The sequence below is a fragment of the Metarhizium album genome, assembly GCF_000804445.1.
Source record: "Metarhizium album ARSEF 1941 chromosome Unknown scaffold_8, whole genome shotgun sequence".
Taxonomy (NCBI): Eukaryota; Fungi; Ascomycota; class Sordariomycetes; order Hypocreales; family Clavicipitaceae; genus Metarhizium; species Metarhizium album.
In genome coordinates this window covers 806,331-824,000 of record NW_024467582.1, presented here as the reverse complement: position 1 = coordinate 824,000, position 17,670 = coordinate 806,331, and the positions used below count along the sequence as shown (strand labels likewise).

Here is a 17,670-nt window from a genome sequence, read left to right as displayed (position 1 = left end):
AAACCCCAAAAAAAAAAAAAAAAAAAAAGATGGCCTGCCTCGCCGGCAGCCATGGCCGAATCCAGCGCGAATGCGCAACCCTCTCGCAACGGCTGTGCAAACACACAGCACATTTGCCTTTTGTAATGTGAGCCGTGTCGTGTGCAACGTGTTCCGAGACATGTGAGTTTTGCAGAGCAGAACAACCGCACACCAGTCATCTTCAGCTCCGACGCCCAGTCAGAGTCAGAGTCCCGCCCCCGCGATTCTGACATCAAGTCAGAGCTGGAACCACAGTACGCCGACTCCCGAGTGCCGCGAGAGCCAGCTATACCCCCACCCCCACCCCTTTTTGCCCTTTTGTCCCGTCCCTCCTACTCGTTCTTCGGCGCAAACCTCCCGATACTATACTAAACTGCTCCTCCGTAAATTAATCATGCAGAGCCCGTCATCTCAGGGCGTGCGACGTCTTGGTTTCAAGGGTGATATTAAAAAAAAGAGGAAAAAAGAAAAAGAAAAGGGGAAAAAAAGAAAAGGACAAAAAAAAAGGACAAAAAAAAAGACAGACGTCACCCGGCCTCATCGTCATTCCCATCAAGAGTCTTGCAAGACCCTTGTGACAAGAAGAGCCACAGCCGCCGACGCCCCCACTAACCCCTCCTCTGCCACACCAAGACGGACCCTTGAAGTCGTTGTTGCATCCACACCCCCGCCAACAAACACGCCCCCAGACCTTGCAAGACAACCTTCCGTGCCGTTGCACGTTGCACATGGCAATTCCTTTCTTTCCTACTCACTACCCGGTCATTGGGAAGGGCTTGTACTTGCACCCACCGTCATATACTGCTGCGTTTGAATTGTACATGTGTGCGTGAGCGTGAGCGTGTGCGTGTGCGTGCGCGCGCGCGCGCGATGCCGGAGAGTATAGCATGCCGTCCAAATCTGCCGACATTGCTGGAACCTGGCTCGTTGGGGCACGGCCGGGGAGCCCAACTTGCTCAAGTCCGGGTCCTGGCACCCAGCCTTCGACGAAGCCGTGTCTGGGGGCACGTGTGGACGAAGACGTCGTTTTGGACGACTTGTCTCCGAACCGGCTCTTGAGCCGTTCCTTTTCTGCCGCCTGAGACCCCATGTACTCTTCCCACTCTCTGGTCTCCTGCGATTCCTTGGACTCCTTGGAAGACACCCTAGACCCCTCTCGGCTCCTGCCCTCATGGCCACGATGCTGGCAATGTTCCTTTGCGACTGGCTTGCGGGATGACCGTGTGCGGTCTGGGAGTGATGCCGGTGCGGCGGCGGCGGCGGCAGCAGCAGCAGCGTGGGGAGCGGCAGGATCGGCGGCGCCCGCGCCAAAGGGCGGCGTGTTGTGCCGTTCTTCCAAACTTCTCAGTTGCCTGGCCAGTCGTTCGTGGCGAGCCCCCAGCTCAGCGTTTGCGGACCGAAAAGTGTCGAGCTCAGCCCGTAGTGCGGCGTTTTCCTCTTGAGCAGTCTGCAGCTGCGACTTGTAAGAGTCCCTCTGTTGCTTCAACTCGTCGTATTTCTGCCCCAGTTCATCCTTCTGCTGCAGCGTCTCGCGCAGCTTTTTGCTGGCCTGCTCGAACCACGCCTGGAACCGGTCACATTCAGAGTGGACCCTGTTCAGTTCCGTGTTCAGCGCAGTATCGAGACTTATGTCGTCGTACTCACGACCTGGACGTCCAACACCGTCATCTGTTGGGGAGAAGTGGAAAACTGGGCGCTGTGTTGGTAACGGACCTGGCGGCATCCCGACGCCACTTGTCTGAGCCCTGCGGCCAATATTTGCCGAGGTCCGTTGTGTAGACGACCGCATGCCGGCTTTTTGTTTCGAGCTTGGTCTTGTTTTGCTCTTGTTTTGGCTTGTACTTGCAAGTCAAGGCACACGACCAAGAAAAAAATGGAGCTTAATAAAGAGCTGGGCAATAGACGTTGCTCTGCCAGGACGACGCTGGCGGCAGCAGATCAACCGACGACCGAGGACAGATGGAGTCAGGTTGTCGTAGTCTTCTATTAGACGCTGCCCGGAAACCACGCTTGGTCGGAAGAGAGAGCTTCTCCCCGTCTGCTTCTCTCCGTCTTGGTCTTTTTTTTTTTTTTTAATTCTCTTCTTCTTTCCTTCTCCTCTTTTGCCGTCGTTGCGTCTCGGCTCCAGGAGATGGTAACTGACCAGTGCGGGTTACAAGTGCACCAGTGACTGTGTCTGGGTCAGAGCCGGGACCAGCGGCAAACGAGCGGGCAAGGGTGCTTGCTTGCTTACCTACTTACTTGGCACCAAGTACCCAAGGTACTAAGTACCTGAATATGGTATGTAGGGTTTGGTTATGGCGGCAGTATGGGCAAGTCAAAAACAAAAAGTCACCGTTGAGTCACGGCGCGGGATGGATGATCAAGGTCAACGATGGGGGCCCAACAGGAGACGAGGAGCCAAGGTCGGCAAGAGTCTTGCCAGCTAGAGTATCCGGCTGAGGCGTTTGTCTGAGGAAAAGAAGGTGATTTGGAAAGGAGGATATGAAGTATATGTATTCCACCAGCAGAGCAGAGCAGAGCAGCCAGGGCCCAGCAGGCAGCCTGTCAGATTGGCGTCCTCGGCCTGGACTGGGAGGTGGGCGGTGCGCGCGTCTCGACGGACGAGGCGGACCGGGGGTGAGAAGGAAAGGAAGGATGCAGGCGGCGTAGCAACAGTCTGCTGTGCAGCGACCCCAGCTTGCATCTTGCAGCCCGCAGTTCACCTCGTTGTCAAAACCCCCAGTGACAAGCCGCTCGGCGGTTGTGCGCCGTTCATGCGCGGCCGCCTTGCCCTGCGTCGTTGGCAAAAACGCACCACAAGCCCTGAACGCCGAGTCGTAGCCACTTGAGATGGACCCATGTTCCGCATCTTCCAGGAGACGAGTCGACGACGACACTTTGTCCGACCGGTGCGCACCTGGGGGGATTTGGGCAAGGCTCGGGATGGTTGATGGCTTGACAGCGCAAGGGCTTTGTCCTTGCCAGAGCTTGAAAATGCCGAGGCAGCGAGCGAAACGTGTGAGGACGACGTTTGGCATGTCAAGGTGGTGTCGTGATATGAGCGAGTCACCAAGAATCCCGCTTGCACTTGCACTGATTGATGGACGACGAACGAGTGAGTGACGACTCACGAGCCGTCAGTTGGCCCCACCACCCGAGCGGGACATCATCTGCACGGGGTACACGCTACTCGGTGTTTTGCTTGGCACAAAGAAGTTGCGTGTCCTTGCCGGAAAACAAAAAAAGAAAATTAGAAGAAAAAAGAGAGAGAAGATCAAATAAAAAGAACAGGCGTCGGGGACCCTGACCACAGCAACGACGCTCGCCTCGAGCCAATTGGAGACGAGTGGCTGTGTGGATACAACAGTCGCCTCAATCAAGCCGGTGGTTGGTCGCCTTGTCGCGGTGCCCCTCGTCGACCTCCTTTGCAACGGCGCTCTTCCTCCCCTCCATCACCCGCACGCCGCCATTGTCGACAGTCGGCTGTTGACACCAATCCTCGTTGCCCACCCCCTTTGATTGTTAACCCAGGGAACACCCCGGCTCCCAGAGCTTCAGCCATTGGATTCGCCCCCACGACGCAGCCTAACGATGCTTGTAGGCCCTTGGCGACTCGACTTCTCGTGAGCCGCCACGGTGCCGGACTTGGTTTTCTCCCATGGCAGCCTGGTTTCGCACCCGCAGCTAGCGAGCGAGTGACTCATCGTCGTGGCAAGCAAGCAGCTGGCCCGAGCCATGCCAGATGCTCTTGCCGGTGAAGGGGAGGGACGAGAGAGGTCCATATCCATATCGGGTTCCGGATCGCAAAGGGGCCCCGCCGCCGGATAGCGTGAGACGGCGTGGTCAGATTTGCCATTTGCCAGGCAGATTTCCTCGTACCGACGGACCGTGCGGCCGATCACATCGTCGCCCCTTTCGGCATCCAGTCGTCGTGCGTTTGCGGAGCGTGGAGCAGCGAACATGTTCGCGGCGGCGACGCCAATCGTGCTCGCTGTCATATGAAGTATGCGTCGAGCCATAGGCCAATCGATGAGGCTGATCGCGGCCTTGACCCTCTCATAAGGGGAAGGAGTGTCGTGTGTGATGTGCAGGGCGACGAGTCGACGACTGTCAAAAGACGATCGATAAAGTGTCAAGAACAAGCTCCTGGCCAGAGCCCCGCCATCGATCAGCGGGTTGTTGGTGAGAGTCCAGCTGCCATGCTGCAGGACTGCCATGCTGCAGGACTGCCATGCTGCAAGACTGCCAGGCTGCAAGACAGCTAATCTGGCTGTCAAGGGGAACGGGAACTGGGGTGCTGCCTGGAGTGCTGCCTGGCGAGCCTGTGACGTCAGACAAAGCGGGCCATCCCGTCCTTCCTTGCTGAGTCGGTGGCCCGTGGGGGACAGATTCCGTGCTTGCTTCGTCTTGGACCAGTGCAGGCCGTCGAGCAGAGAACCCGTCAACCTTGCCCATTTTCCGTTTCGACTCTGTATCCTCAAGTAGATGGCCTGCGTCGTCATCTTCCTCATCAGCACGTTTGTCATGGCTGTTCAGGAGACAACACTGGATCGAATTACCCTCCATCCTCCAAAGGTCACTCTATCCACAGCCAGAGATCCGCGTACCTGCATGTCCCAGTCATGGAATGGATGGCCCGGTAATCACAGTGCGAAATTCCAACGGGTCGCTCTTCGTACTGTACCCAGGCACCCACCCAAGGACTTACTTAAAGTACCTGGGTACGCGCCACGCCACGCCAAACGTCAAACTCGATCCACTCGCACGACCCTGGCGCTTTTCTGGCCTCCGCCCTGGCTGAAGAAGTGCCAAAGTAAAAAAAGCACTCCAAGACGAAGGGTGACGGTGACCGCTGACAAAGAGGTGCTTGCGTACTAAAACGGCAGCGGGATTGGCGATCCCTGCTCACGCTGACTTGCTGACAGTTAGTTGGCACTGCTCGTGGAGACGCTCGAGCAGGAAGGGTATGCAAGACGGAATCAACAGGATTCTGATGACGGCCGCGTTTACATGGTCACCGTCTTGAGGACAGCGTGCAGGCCCCACTGCCAGCTTGCCTGCAGGTGCTGTTGATGATGAGGGCTGTCGTCGACCTGGGTTGTGTGGATGCCGTTGAATTCTGTTGATTCGCTCTTCCACATGCAAAAAAACAAGCTCTTTGTTCCCTTCTGTCTAAAGCTTCACTCGTCTCGGACACAGGGGAGGGTGGGTGGTTTGGTAGTGCCGTGTGGGCCAACCACATGATGCCCAAGACGCATGAGTCGTTTCGAAACTGTCACAAGACCCCCCGGAGTGCGCAGCAACAGATGTCAAGTCTACAGGGTGTGGTATTCGGTAGAAAGCTCGGCCTAACTAGAGAGAGAGAAAGAGAGGAAAGAACAAAAAAAAATGTGGTGAGGCCGCTGAGATAATCCGTAGTCCATGCAGGTTTGAAACTGCAGAGTTGTACCAGGGGTATTGTCAAGTCAGGAAAACAAAGCCATCAGAATCCGGCCCGGCTGTATGCTCAAGGAAGACACCGGGAAACAGTTCTTCCTTGACGGGTATTCGTAAAAAGTTCGCTAGAAGCACATCTGAAGGCAATACAGTATCAGCAACGAGTCGAAAGTGCCACGGCCGATCACGTGCGTACCCAAAATCGCAACCGCGTCACGGCCTGTCCACCAAACACCGTAAAGATAACTGCAAAAAGAATGAAAGCAGAGACATGGAGGGAGAGATCAAGCATGAGTGAGTGGAGCCGCGTCAGATTATTCGCCTACGCTTCAAAATCTCTTCGTATGCCCTCATCTTCTCCGTTCGGATACGCAATGTGAGGCAACTGTCGTCATAGTTGCGTTTGACATCTTCATACATATCTTTCCAGTATCGGTATTCCTTGCGCCAATATTCTGCTTCGCGAATCACGTCCGACGTTCGTCTGCCGCTGCCGCTGCCCGACTCAACTTCTTGCTGCAGCTGTTTGATCTTGCTCTTGAGGCTGTGGTTCTCATCCTTGAGAGCCCTCTTTTCATTCTCCAGTTTATCAATAGTGTCCTTGAGCTTCTCCGCATCTCGACTATGCCTTTCCTCGTTGCGGCTTGCGTTGTCCACCGTCTTTCGCAGAGAATCGTTGTCGACGCTGAGAAGGTGCATCTGCTGCTGCAGTTGAGGTACAAGGACCTGCCGGAGGTGATGTGCGTCCCCCTGGGCCGTCGCCAGACTGGCTTTCAGAGAACTAATCTCCGAGACCAGGTGCCTGTTGTTGTCTTCGAGACATCGCTCCCGCTCCTTTAGGCCGTCCCATTCCGCAATGCTGACCTTGAAGTATTCGTGGTCGACGCGGTGGCGGTGGCCATGGGAGCGGGAGCGTTTGATGGATACAATCTGTTGTTTACCGCTTGTCGTCGTTTCCAGGTACAGTCGTCGAGACATTCGGGAACCGGCTTCGGCTTTGAGTGGTAGTCGACTTTGTGAGGCACCCACCTTGGCGGCGGTTGCTGTCTCGACCTTGTGCTTTCGCTATCCCGTCTTTGGCCAAGACAAGACGGGATGTCCCGGCAAGGTTCAAAACGATACAATGCGAAAACACACACACAAGCTTGTATAGCAAGAATGGTTTCCCAAAAGAAGGATGTTGAAAGGATTCTGAAAGAAAGGCGGGACGCCAGCTTAATGTAGGATGCGCCGTAAAGGTGAATGAGACTGAGTGAAATACCACAAGAAAGAGGCACTCGACTACAGCAGCTGATCAAAGGAATAAAGAATGATGGAGATCTAATGAGAGTCCCCCAAGGTCACGACAAAGGCCATGCTCAAGTGTATCAGGCATGGGGCATCGTTTTGTAAGGGATATTTTGGCTCCCCTCGGCTGGTCCTACCTGCGACTTCTTTCACACTACGGCCACCTGAAGGATTCGAAGAAGACAAGGTGTGGCACGCGATCGTAGCAGATGGCCGCAAGCATAGCCTGCGTGGGAGGTCCCAGTGCTTGTGCATCTGTGGCTGGGGCGTCGCGGCTGGACTTGAAGCTCAAGGTGCGCAAGGCTGACGGTGACGGGATGTGGTGAAGTTGGGGTGTCCAGTCCGTCCGCATGCAAGGAGTCAAGGACTGGTCCTGAAAAAAAGACTCCGGCCAGCTGCCATCCGAGTAGGCCTCCCGAGGGTCGGCTGTAGCTGTTATCATTGTTCCCGAGCTTGCACGACACGGGCAGCATGTCAAAGAAAGTGCGCGCGGGGGACGTGCTCCGAAAGAGCACGAGGGTCTGGCATTCAGTCACCCATGTCTCATCCCGATCATATGCCTTTGACCGGAGGCCGCCTCTTTGTGTCTGGGCGAACGAGCGCCTGGGTTGCTGCTCCGTACCCGGGCTGTGGCTGCTGGGTGAGGACAGGGCCTGCATCCGCAAAGGTCAGCGGAAAGTCGTTTTAGTGCCAATGTTTGACTGAGACGCCGTACTTTGGCTATTCACTACCTTGTCCATGGTTCTTGAGATTTCGCGTTCTGGCGGTCGCGATCGCGTCCTCGATGGACGGATGCAAGGGCTATGCAGGGACAATGCACGATACCCGTCTGCAAACTGGCCGGCAACGTCGTGGCCGGTGCCGACTGGGGCAATGGGAAAACATGCGAATCACAGGAAGCCGGATGCCGTCAGAGGCGAGGTCAGGAAGATGAGGCATGCGGCGCGGGTGACTGGACATTCGTTCAGCCGACAACTCTAGGCAGGGTCAGTTGATTGCACATGGAGCAAATCCGCACAGTGTGTCCCATGTGGTTTGCCCTGCAGCCACGTGCTCGGTCCACGCTCCACGTAGGTCTCAGGCACCAGGCACCAGGCGTCCATCGTACAGTGTGAGGAGGCGGCATGACCTTCTCATTGTTCGCCACACTTTCCAGCCTCGACTTTCCAGCCACAAGTCATTTTAGGTCTCTGACTCTCGATATAGAGGGCGACCATCGCTTGCGCTTCTCCTGCTCGAGGTCAGTCGTGGGCGGAGGGTGGGTGCCCTGCAACGAAACTGAGAGTGTCCGATTGTCCCGACTCCCAAGGCCTTTTGTTCACGACGCGGTTTCTATTTAAATGCAAAAGAAGAAACCAGGACCGCTCGCTGCCGCCCATTGTCCCAGACGACACCGCCTTTGTAGCGGGGGCGTCGGGCGATGCGCTTTATGCCGAGTTTCAACACCAAACACCAACTTCACAAAGGGAGCAGTATGCATCAGGAGGTCGCCAAGGTCAGAATGAAGCGGCACGACGGGTGTGTATGACTGCATTGCCCTAGACTTGAACGTCAAGTCTCACTATACATTCTTCAGTGCTTTCTCAGAAATGTTCATCCCGAGGCACCGTGCCATGCAAACTCGCAACCAGCAGGTGCACTTGCTTATGAGCATTTTCAACTTCCATCACCTCCCCTCTCTCTCTCCCCAGGACTCGCAGATGAGCTCTTGTTAATCTACCAAGCTTTCCCCGTTTCCCTCCCAAGCAAGAAATCACGTCAAAAAATGCCTTTCTTTGGTGATGCGCTCGCTTCCTTTCAAAGCCGATTATATCTGCACCGTCGACATGCCATGAGCCGACAATCGCGGCATTCATATATATACTCGAGCATGTGGTTAAAGCACTCTTCGCACTGAAACGAGCCCCTCCGAGACTTCCAGCGATGATTCCAGCAGTCATGGTTCGCGACCAGATTATGCCAGGACAAGGCGATTATGCCCTTCGATTTGAACTCTATCCGCATCACGATCAACGATGGCATTAGCCCGATCGACCAATCTCTGCTCTTCCCACTGGTCACAACCGCAATTCTTCCACCGTACTCCACACACAAAGCAGAATTGAGCACCGCATCGACAAGCTGCGGCAACGTTAGTTCGTTTTGATAAAAAAAAAACACGGATATCAGCGAAGCAGCTCACTTATGTGATTACAGCCGAGTTCCAAGTCGACCATTCTGCGGCACGAGTAACATCTCTGCCACCCATTCTCTGCTGCCAAATTGAGCAGGTCCATCGTTGCCACATCCTGAGGACAGCCGCCATCATGAGATGAGCCCTTGCAGATTGTGCAAGTCTTGCTCCAGCACTTGACGCACGTTGCAACTTCCCCACGGATGAGATGCGTCGGAATAAAAGTAGAACAGGCGGCTTCGTGGCAGTACGTTCTGTCCTTGGTGGTATACTCCAGCTCCTTGGCTCGATACCGCCCTGCTGACTCTGCCGGAAGGAAAGTTTGAAAAAGGCCAAGAGGGATAGGCTGACTGCAGCACCGGGGAGGGAACAGCGACTCGTCCTTGATTACCGATTGGAAGAGATCGGCCATGCACGCGCGACAGTATTCATGCGAGCAGGGACGTCGTACCGTCTCAAAGCATGCAACGTCGGCCATGCACGCCACGCAACGTCGTTTGTCGACAGCCGTTGGAGGACGCCCGGCCTGCCGCTCCTCCTCGACATGGTCCTGGATGACCTCTGCGTCTGACAGGACGGCACGGGCAATGCTGCGACTAATGGCTTGGTCTGCACGAAACGTGGCAAGAGACTCGAGCTCGAGCTTGTCAAGCTCCGCCGCCAGCTCTCCGTCGGGGGTCTCGCCTGTCCTGTGTTTCCCCTTGACTAACTTGCGCGCATCTTCTAGTTGAAGCTCGATTGTCAAATCAAGGCTCGCTTGGTCAAGAGAAACATCATGATGATCAAGATGCGAGGGAATGCATGAGGGCTTGCAACTTGTGAGCCTGTGAAAGGTTAACATGTGCGAAATGAGTGCCATGTTGAGATGTCTTGAGCTATGTCCAGCTACGAAGAGAGACTGAGATATCAGTCTGCGGGGCCGGAACCCACATCACGAGACGACTGTCAACAGAAGGCATCAATCCATGGCCTGGGAGAGCCGCTGATATAGTCTGATAGACTGATAGCCAAGAGCAATCTGTGGCAAATCACTAATACTTCATTATGTCAGAACCGGACATAAGATCGGCACGTCGTGCCCGAACAATGTTGAGCCGCCAAAGGCGTCTTTTCCCTGAAGATTTTCTAATACCTCTTCTTCACATGACCTGGATGTACAATAAGGACCTTGCATTACCTTTCCAAGGGCCCGCTGGGATGTTGCTGTGCAAGGTCACTGATCTGCTGTTCAAGCCTCTTGTCCTCACACTCTATTTCGTGCACTCGTTGCAGGTACCGTCGCTCCTCTGCTAACTTTGTACGTTTCCTTTGAAGTGCCCCCAGACTGGGCGTATCTTGATGCCCGTTCGCTTCCGCGTCTATTTTCATCTCATTCAAAGGCCGACTCACTACAAACGCTCGTGGAGGACCTTGAGGCGGGCAGGCAGAAGCTGCATTGAACACAGTTCGGCCTCCTTCCACCGATGACTCTCCCGACACCGTTGGAACAGGAGTGGAATCTATTTCGTGAGCCTGTCCACTGAGCCTAGCAGCCGCGGACTGCCTTGGCGTGTACGAGTCCATCTCGTGGGCCATTTCTGTCGAACCTAATCCCACCCAAATTAGATTTTTCTAGTCCGGCGGGTGCAGGGAAAATGTGAGAGAGCATTACATACCTAGCAGCTCACCATGCCCAGTCCGTATCGGATGGCCGTCTTTCTCCTCCTCCAACTGTCCATTACGGACCTGGACCGAAGCTGCTCGGGGTCGGCGGCGTCGACGGTAGCACCAGAATGCTCCAATGAGAGAGCCGAGGGCAGCTACAACGGCAGCGGTGGTGGCTATTATAAGTCCAGTGGAAAGCCCAGGGCTCCCAGAGTTCCCAGAGCTCCCAGTGTTCCCAGATTTCTCAGAATTCCCAGGTTTCTCAGAGTTTCCGGATTTCTCAGAGTTCCCGGATTTCTCAGAGTTTCCGGGTTTCTCAGGGCTCCCAGAGGCTGTCGATGTAGTGGTTGGACTCTCGGTTGGCGTGCCCGTTGAAGCGCTTTTTGAACTGCTGGATGGCGGCAGCAGGGAATTCTGAACCGTAGGCTGCCAACTTGCAGAGTCTGAGTCCCCAAACGTGGCCTGGGAAAACGATCCGGGATGTACATGTTGGCAACGCCAGTCGATAATGGACTGAGCCTGGAGAAGGTCGGCGGTCGAGCATCCGCTTTGCGCACCACACTCTGCAACGGGGTTCGCGAGCTTGGATTTGGTGCGAGGCCGGCAGAGACAAAAGGCAACCTCTCCCTCAGTCCCCGTACACCCAACTCCAGGTAGAGCATTCTTAATACAGGCCCTGGCACAGGGAGCCATCTGAAAGTGGCCTTGCACCAAGGCGATGCCAACCGCGACCACGACCACAGTGACGCGCTTCATGCTCAAGACCAGAGCCGAGTGGGAAGGTGAGGAGGTGCGAAAGCTGACAAAGTAGAGTGATGGGGGACTTGAGCAGACATTATGGGTTGCGGTTTGCGGTTTGCGGGCGGCACTTTGAGAATAGGGAGTGGAACAAGGCTGACGATGACTTGGACGAAATGACTGGTCAGGTGAAGAAGAAAAGTAACAAGCGTGTCAATACGTAGTAGTACTCCGTATGTTGTTGGATGATACTGGACCTGCAGGCCCTGTGCGCATCTTTATCTTGTCACACAAGTCTAATTGGACAACTACCGAGCGACTGGCTTTGTGTCACGCCTCGTGTAAGCAAAATGTTCCAGAGGTCTCCCGCTTTTCTTTAATTGCGTTGGCGGTGCCTGGATGCTGGTCCGTGAGACCGGGCCATACGTATCAACGACTAGCTCGGAACCTGAGACACACAGCTTTCAGTATTTTGTTTCCTCAACGCTGCCCCATCTGGACCTATGGATTTGCCGAGAGAAGAAGCGGGAGGTTCCAACGTTAAGGGGGCGGGAGAGGAAGGAGAAAAATATTCTCCGTACCTCGTGATCGGCGAGGCTCCCCTGGCTGCTGGCTGATGGACTTTGGACAAACGCGTCGAACAGTTTCTCGGGCAAGCGTGGTCTGCGCAGGCATGTTATCGTGCGTGCCGGAAACATTCCGGATGGGAAAGGTGAAGAGCAACTGCACAAGTCAGCCGTGAATCACACCTGGAGGCTGGATCTAGGGTGCTCCGCACGTTGTAGTTGGGCATTTGACGCTCGAAAAGCTGGAAATCTCAAGTCAGGTGGTGGGTGCTCTGCACGTACGCACGAGCTGGGTTACCGAAATCAATGTCAAAGATTGAGCGGACCAAACAAGATCGAACATGCGAACGCCCGTAGTTGACGTTTCGACGCGTCGGCTGAGAAGTGGAAATATGAGACATCTGGACTCGAGTCGACTGGCAGGTGTCCAGTGTCAACGTCACGATGGCACTTTCCAAAAGAAGACATCTGGTAACGTTGGGTGCGTACTTCCTGCTCCGTACTGACAATGGACATCAATTGACGCCTCCATGTCACTGGTCAGCCTCCGTCATGTGGCCCATCAGCTGGCCATGCAACCTCGACGAGTGGCGGCTGCCTGCAGAGACTGCTCAGCCGAGCCCAATAATTTCAGCTGCATTCTTGAAACCGTCAACGTTCGAATTCAATCGCCCAAGACTGTAGCGTTCCCAAGTTTTATCTCGCTACATGGCTGTGTCGAAGCACTCCGTACAACCTCGACACATGCGTGTTCTCAACTTGGACCCCAAATTTTGTCGGCGAGCTGTCTGCCACGTCTGGCGCGAGCAGTATCCCCAATCAGCCGAGCATCTTTGCTTTGCGATACTGTTTGACAGTCGGGTCATTTGGAAGGAATCTTGTTAAAATCGACCCTCGTCAGGATACCGTATTGCCTCTGTTTTCGACAGACGCGCGGGCCGCAAGTATGTTTCTCGACATCGAGTGATGGTGTACTTGGGGGCTCGCTTACCGAAAGACAACTCGCCCTATTCGAGGACTTGCTCAATGTGCACATGGAAACCCCACGCACCTGGCAGCGAGCGCCCTTGAGAAGGTTGGTCTGCTTTCTTTGCCCATCATTTCGGGGCCAACGCCAAGGACCCGTCACAGGATGACCCAGAGTCCCGGGCTATATATAGGTCAACCAGACAGCAGCACCTTGACCCCAACGACAGCAAGCTCGCCAGAGCCAACAGGACAGATGAGTCAGTCGCCACTGCTAGCGGGATCGTCTTCAGGTTTGGCGGATGTCAAATCGGACTAGATGGGAACGACTTGATGACACGAACGACTTGCTAAAACCGCCGAATCTCGAAAAATTGCAAGCGCTCAGCGCTCCAACGCTCCAACCTTGTGTGTAGCGCTGAACCTGGAAATAATGCCCACACAGCCCATCTTCTGGCATGAGCAAATGAGCCGAGGCGTACCAGATTGACGAGGACATCTGGCCAAGGACTTCAAGCCAACCACGTCTGCATACTGTAACGAGTAACGAGAAATGCCTGATGGCTACTGAGCTGAACTGGGTTCAACCTTGGCCGAGATCCCCCGCGGTAACTGGGCATCCACCATGCCAGAGGCCAGAGGGGTTGGGGTTCCGCCCAATCGCGCTCAAATTTAAATTTTTTTTAAAGTCGCCCACCAAAACAAAAACATCTTCCGGAAGAAAGGGCCCAGGTGGCGCAACTTGGGGAGGGGGACCGGGCTATTTCCGCGCGGGACGACTTATCCCCCGCCAGTGCTCCGGCTTCGGTGCTTTGACGGCGCCAAGCATGGGCTACCGGCCACGGACTACAACTCCATACGAACTGGGTAACACACAAAACCTTGCCGTGATAAAGGCCCTCCGACGCAGGTCCTTTCAGGGTTGTATTAATCACGACTCGAATCTCGAATGGGTTTGGCGACCCGACTTCGGTCCCACCCGCAGCCGTTTGGGAGGTGGAAACGAACTCCATAGCCGCACTTGGCTGCCGAGCTCTCCCTCCCCCCTCTCTCATTTAGGTTATTTTCTTTCCTGTTTGTTTCCTCGTCCAGACTTTGCTCAAGCGGCATGTACGTAGGGCCTGCTTCCTTGTCACTGCCCCTTGAAAGCGCTGCTCGGCCCGGCCTTGCCATGATTCCTGTCCATGTTGCCGTCCAACTTGGCCATCAAGTGACACGAGTCTCGACATTGGCTTACTGTAATGTCGTTTTGAACACTGCAATTTTCATGGTGAACTGTTGTAATAGACAATTCTTTGACTAGTCCATCATGGTGGCCACAGACAACACGGAAGTAAACAACGTGGCTTTCGGAGACGATGAGTGTAAGTGGAGTCTTCTTTCTTCCCCCTCATGTCTTCCACCCAGACGATTAATGCCGTTTAGACGGAAGGGAAACAGAAGGCCACCCCGTTGACCAAATACAAACACTGAACGAGCGAGACGCCCACGACCAGTATGCCTGGGAGGCAATGGATTACGGCGACGGCATTCTCTCTGGCATCCGCTCCAGAACACGCAGCCACACTGACCACACCGTCATCGGCTGGGAGGTCGATGACCCGGATAATCCTCACAACTGGTCGACGGTACAGTCTCCCTTGCCTCCCCAATTGAAACCTCTTCATCACTCTGACGTATATACCAGTCCCGCAAGACTTTTGCCGTCTTGATCTGTGTCATGCTCGTTCTCAACTCCACCATGTCCTCTGCCCTCCCCAGCATGGCCATTCCCAACATCACAGCCGAGTATGGCGTCAATGAAAGCACGCAGAGCGTTCTTCCAATCAGTGTTTTTCTGATTGGGTACATATTTGGCCCGCTCATCTGGGGCCCTCTCACGGAGCATTTCGGACGAAGAAATCTCACCGTCGTGACTTTTGTAGTCTTTACGCTGTTCACAATGGCTTGCGCCCTGGCGCCGAGCTGGGGGAGCTTCCTCGTGTTTAGGATGGTCTGCGGTGTGTGTGCGGGCGCGCCAATTGCCATTGTAGCCGGCATCCTGGCGGATGTCTTCGGCGACTATCGGACTCGCGGGAGGGCGTACGCAGTCTTCATGGTGGTGAGTGTTCGTCTGAAGTTTGCACTCTGGTATATCCGCTGCCACACTCTCTGCCTTTTTTTGTTGGGACCGGAATACCAGGTGAGGAGAAGGCAGGCAGTGAACTAATCATCGCGCGACGCCGTAGGCCACCGTCTGGGGACCGTTGCTCGCGCCCATCATCTCAGGTTACACGTCCACGACTATCGGATGGCACTGGGCGTTTTGGATCGGCCTCATCTTTGCCGGGTTCACACTGCTCATCATAGCCTGTCTGCCAGAGACATTTGGGCCTATCCTCCTTGCGCGAAGGGCGCAAAGGATGCGCGAGGAGGATCCCACGCAGCGCGTCGTGGCACCCCGTGAGCTCGAGGAAACGAGCCTCAGCCGGCTCCTGAGCGTCATCATCACCCGACCGATCCGCATGCTGGCCTCTGAGCTCATCGTCACGGCCACGTGCGCATACCTGGCGCTCGTGTACGCCATCTTCTACATGTCCTTCCAGGCTTTTCCCATCATCTTCCGCGACCTGTACGGCCTCAGCCCCGGCGAGACTGGTCTGACGTACCTCCTCATTGGAGCAGGCGGCCTGATCTCTCTTCCGGTCTTCTGGTACTGGGACGTTGCGCTGATGAGGGCCCAGGAGCGAGGGTCTTGGTGGTCGAAGCGCGAAGAGTCGCGGCGCCTTCCGCTTGCTTGCCTGGGCGGCCCTCTCTTTGTCATCTCCCTCTTCTGGCTGGGCTTCAGCGCAAAGATGACCACGCCCTTCATGACGCCTATGCTCGCGGGCATCCCGTTTGGCATGGGATACATACTCATCTTTATGGCACTGCTGAACTACTTGACGGATTCGTACGAGATTTACGCCGCGTCCGCCAACGCAGCTGCTTCATGTTGCCGGTCCGTCCTCGCCGTCGTCTTGCCGCTCGCGACGACACCCATGTTTCGGCAGCTGGGGATTACGGGGGCGTGCTCGCTGCTCGGGGGGCTGAGCGCCGTGATGTGTGTGATTCCCTTCATTTTCATCTGGCAGGGGCCGATTATTCGGGCCAGGTCGAGGTTTTGCATCGCGTTGAGGGAGCAGAAGGAGGAGATGCAGAGGAAAGCGGATGCGCAGCGGGGAAGCGCGGCGAGGAGGGAGGACGCGAAGCAGGAGAGCGAGACGGTGGAGGTCTGATGTGGCAGTTTCGGTATTGATGTTTGTGGGCATTTGGCATGGGCGGTTTTTGGTTTTCAGCGTAAAGAAGACTGGCAGGACAATGCACACGATGTTTTGGATTGTCAGTTTTGCCGAATGCCCCGACACGATACGCTTGTCAGCTCGTGACCCATTCCATGGCCGTTCCCACTGCACATGCAGTCCCTCGACCTCTCCTCGCGGCCCATCCAGTCGCCCAGCCGTTCAATCGGTGCCTGGGCAAATGAAGGGCCGTCCAAGCACAGAACTCGGACGGCTCGTTGCACGCAGAATGTTGGACACCAACACGCGCAGGCGGCCTCTGACAGGCGTCAGCGCAAGAGGGCACGCGACGGAGACGGCCGCGGCAGCAGCGAGTCCCCGCGTCGACGGCAGCAGCACACGCCTGCCGGCCGGCATCTCGCGCCCCCAAGCGACCCCCATCCGGGGCCGGCACGAGTGGTGCACGCAGTGCGGGGACGCCGCGACGCCGCCGCCCCTGATGACGACCGTTCCCACGTGCCGGCCGCACGTGGCGCCGCCGCCGCCGCTGCGTGTTGCGGCGGGTCAGCCACGGCCCACGGCGCGGGTTTCGTGGTCCCGGGCGTGCCTTTGCTCCTGCTTTTGCCGTCAACCAACGCTGCTTGCGAATCAATGCCAGGTCGCGCGTGCTGCGTGTGGGCTCTTCTTTTTCTGCTCTCGAGCCAAGTTGTCGCGGTCCGCATGGACCAGGGATCCATCTAGTCATGCAAGTCAACGTGTGTGCGGGCGGGCCCTGCTCCGGCGGTACTATTCAAGACTACGACTCGACACTCGACACTCGACACTTGGCACGGGAGTCGGGACAGCCGGACAGCCGGACAGCCGGCGCTTGTTGCAGCTCCCCGGCCGGAACAAGGCGAGATACATGAAGACGGGGACGCGTCCACCCGCCCGACATCGGGGGCCCCGAAGCGCGCATGCCCCGCCTGCGTCCCCAAACGCCCAAACGCCGTAACCCGACGTCGCTCACGTCCCCGTGCGGACCGTTCAAAAAAAAAAAAATCCGAGGCCGACGCCTTCGTGAAAGCTACACTACACACCCGCCATGTGGTCCCCCGTTCCTGAAAACGCCCCCCGGAGACGGCCTGGGAATATCTAGAGTGCGCACCTCTGCTCTCCTTCCTTCTCCTCTCCCCTTCTTCACGCTCTCTCGTGTTGTAGGCTTGACGGCTGTGTGACAACCCCCACTCTTGACGCCTGAAACTGTTGTGCATTCCTGCCCTTGTCCTCCTGCCCTCCATTGGTATCATTGAAACAGCAACAAACAGACACACGCCCCCCATTCTAGACATGTGGAAAACAAGAAAAACAGAAAAATAAACAAAAATACACCACCACCAAAAAAAAAAAATTCGTCTTGTGGACGATGATGCCCCCCTTGCGCCGAGTATCCGGGAAGCCACGCCAAATCAGCCAGCGTGGCTGCCGGTCGTATCGTAAAGTCGTCCCAATGAAACTGTCATTCATTCATGCACAAAAGGCCCTTCCAAAGCCGAGGCCGTGCGTCGTACACACCGCCATCGTCACACAACGGGCATCACTTCCCGGCCCCGTTCGT

The 17,670-nt window shown here is 55.9% G+C and overlaps 5 protein-coding genes across 5 annotated transcripts; 1 reads left to right on the top strand and 4 right to left on the bottom strand.

Moving 5' to 3' along the window:
* Window positions 1-775: 775 nt before the first annotated feature.
* Window positions 776-1,810, bottom strand: MAM_04034 (uncharacterized protein; the record flags this gene model as incomplete). Its single annotated transcript, XM_040822833.1, has 1 exon — window positions 776-1,810. One exon carries the CDS (start codon window positions 1,808-1,810, stop codon window positions 776-778), a length of 1,035 nt encoding a protein of 344 aa, XP_040679339.1.
* Window positions 1,811-3,557: 1,747 nt separating this feature from the next.
* Window positions 3,558-4,529, bottom strand: MAM_04033 (uncharacterized protein; the record flags this gene model as incomplete). Its single annotated transcript, XM_040822832.1, has 1 exon — window positions 3,558-4,529. One exon carries the CDS (start codon window positions 4,527-4,529, stop codon window positions 3,558-3,560), a length of 972 nt encoding a protein of 323 aa, XP_040679338.1.
* Window positions 4,530-5,748: 1,219 nt separating this feature from the next.
* On the bottom strand, window positions 5,749-6,417 carry MAM_04032 (uncharacterized protein; the record flags this gene model as incomplete). Its single annotated transcript, XM_040822831.1, has 1 exon — window positions 5,749-6,417. One exon carries the CDS (start codon window positions 6,415-6,417, stop codon window positions 5,749-5,751), a length of 669 nt encoding a protein of 222 aa, XP_040679337.1.
* A 2,474-nt stretch (window positions 6,418-8,891) lies between these two features.
* MAM_04031 (IBR domain containing protein) lies at window positions 8,892-9,758 on the bottom strand (the record flags this gene model as incomplete). Its single annotated transcript, XM_040822830.1, has 1 exon — window positions 8,892-9,758. The coding sequence occupies one exon, from the start codon at window positions 9,756-9,758 to the stop codon at window positions 8,892-8,894; it is 867 nt and encodes a 288-aa protein (XP_040679336.1).
* Window positions 9,759-14,122: 4,364 nt separating this feature from the next.
* MAM_04030 (fluconazole resistance protein (FLU1)) lies at window positions 14,123-16,070 on the top strand (the record flags this gene model as incomplete). Its single annotated transcript, XM_040822829.1, has 4 exons — window positions 14,123-14,177; window positions 14,239-14,441; window positions 14,501-14,914; window positions 15,042-16,070. The coding sequence occupies 4 exons, from the start codon at window positions 14,123-14,125 to the stop codon at window positions 16,068-16,070; spliced, it is 1,701 nt and encodes a 566-aa protein (XP_040679335.1).
* Window positions 16,071-17,670: the final 1,600 nt, after the last annotated feature.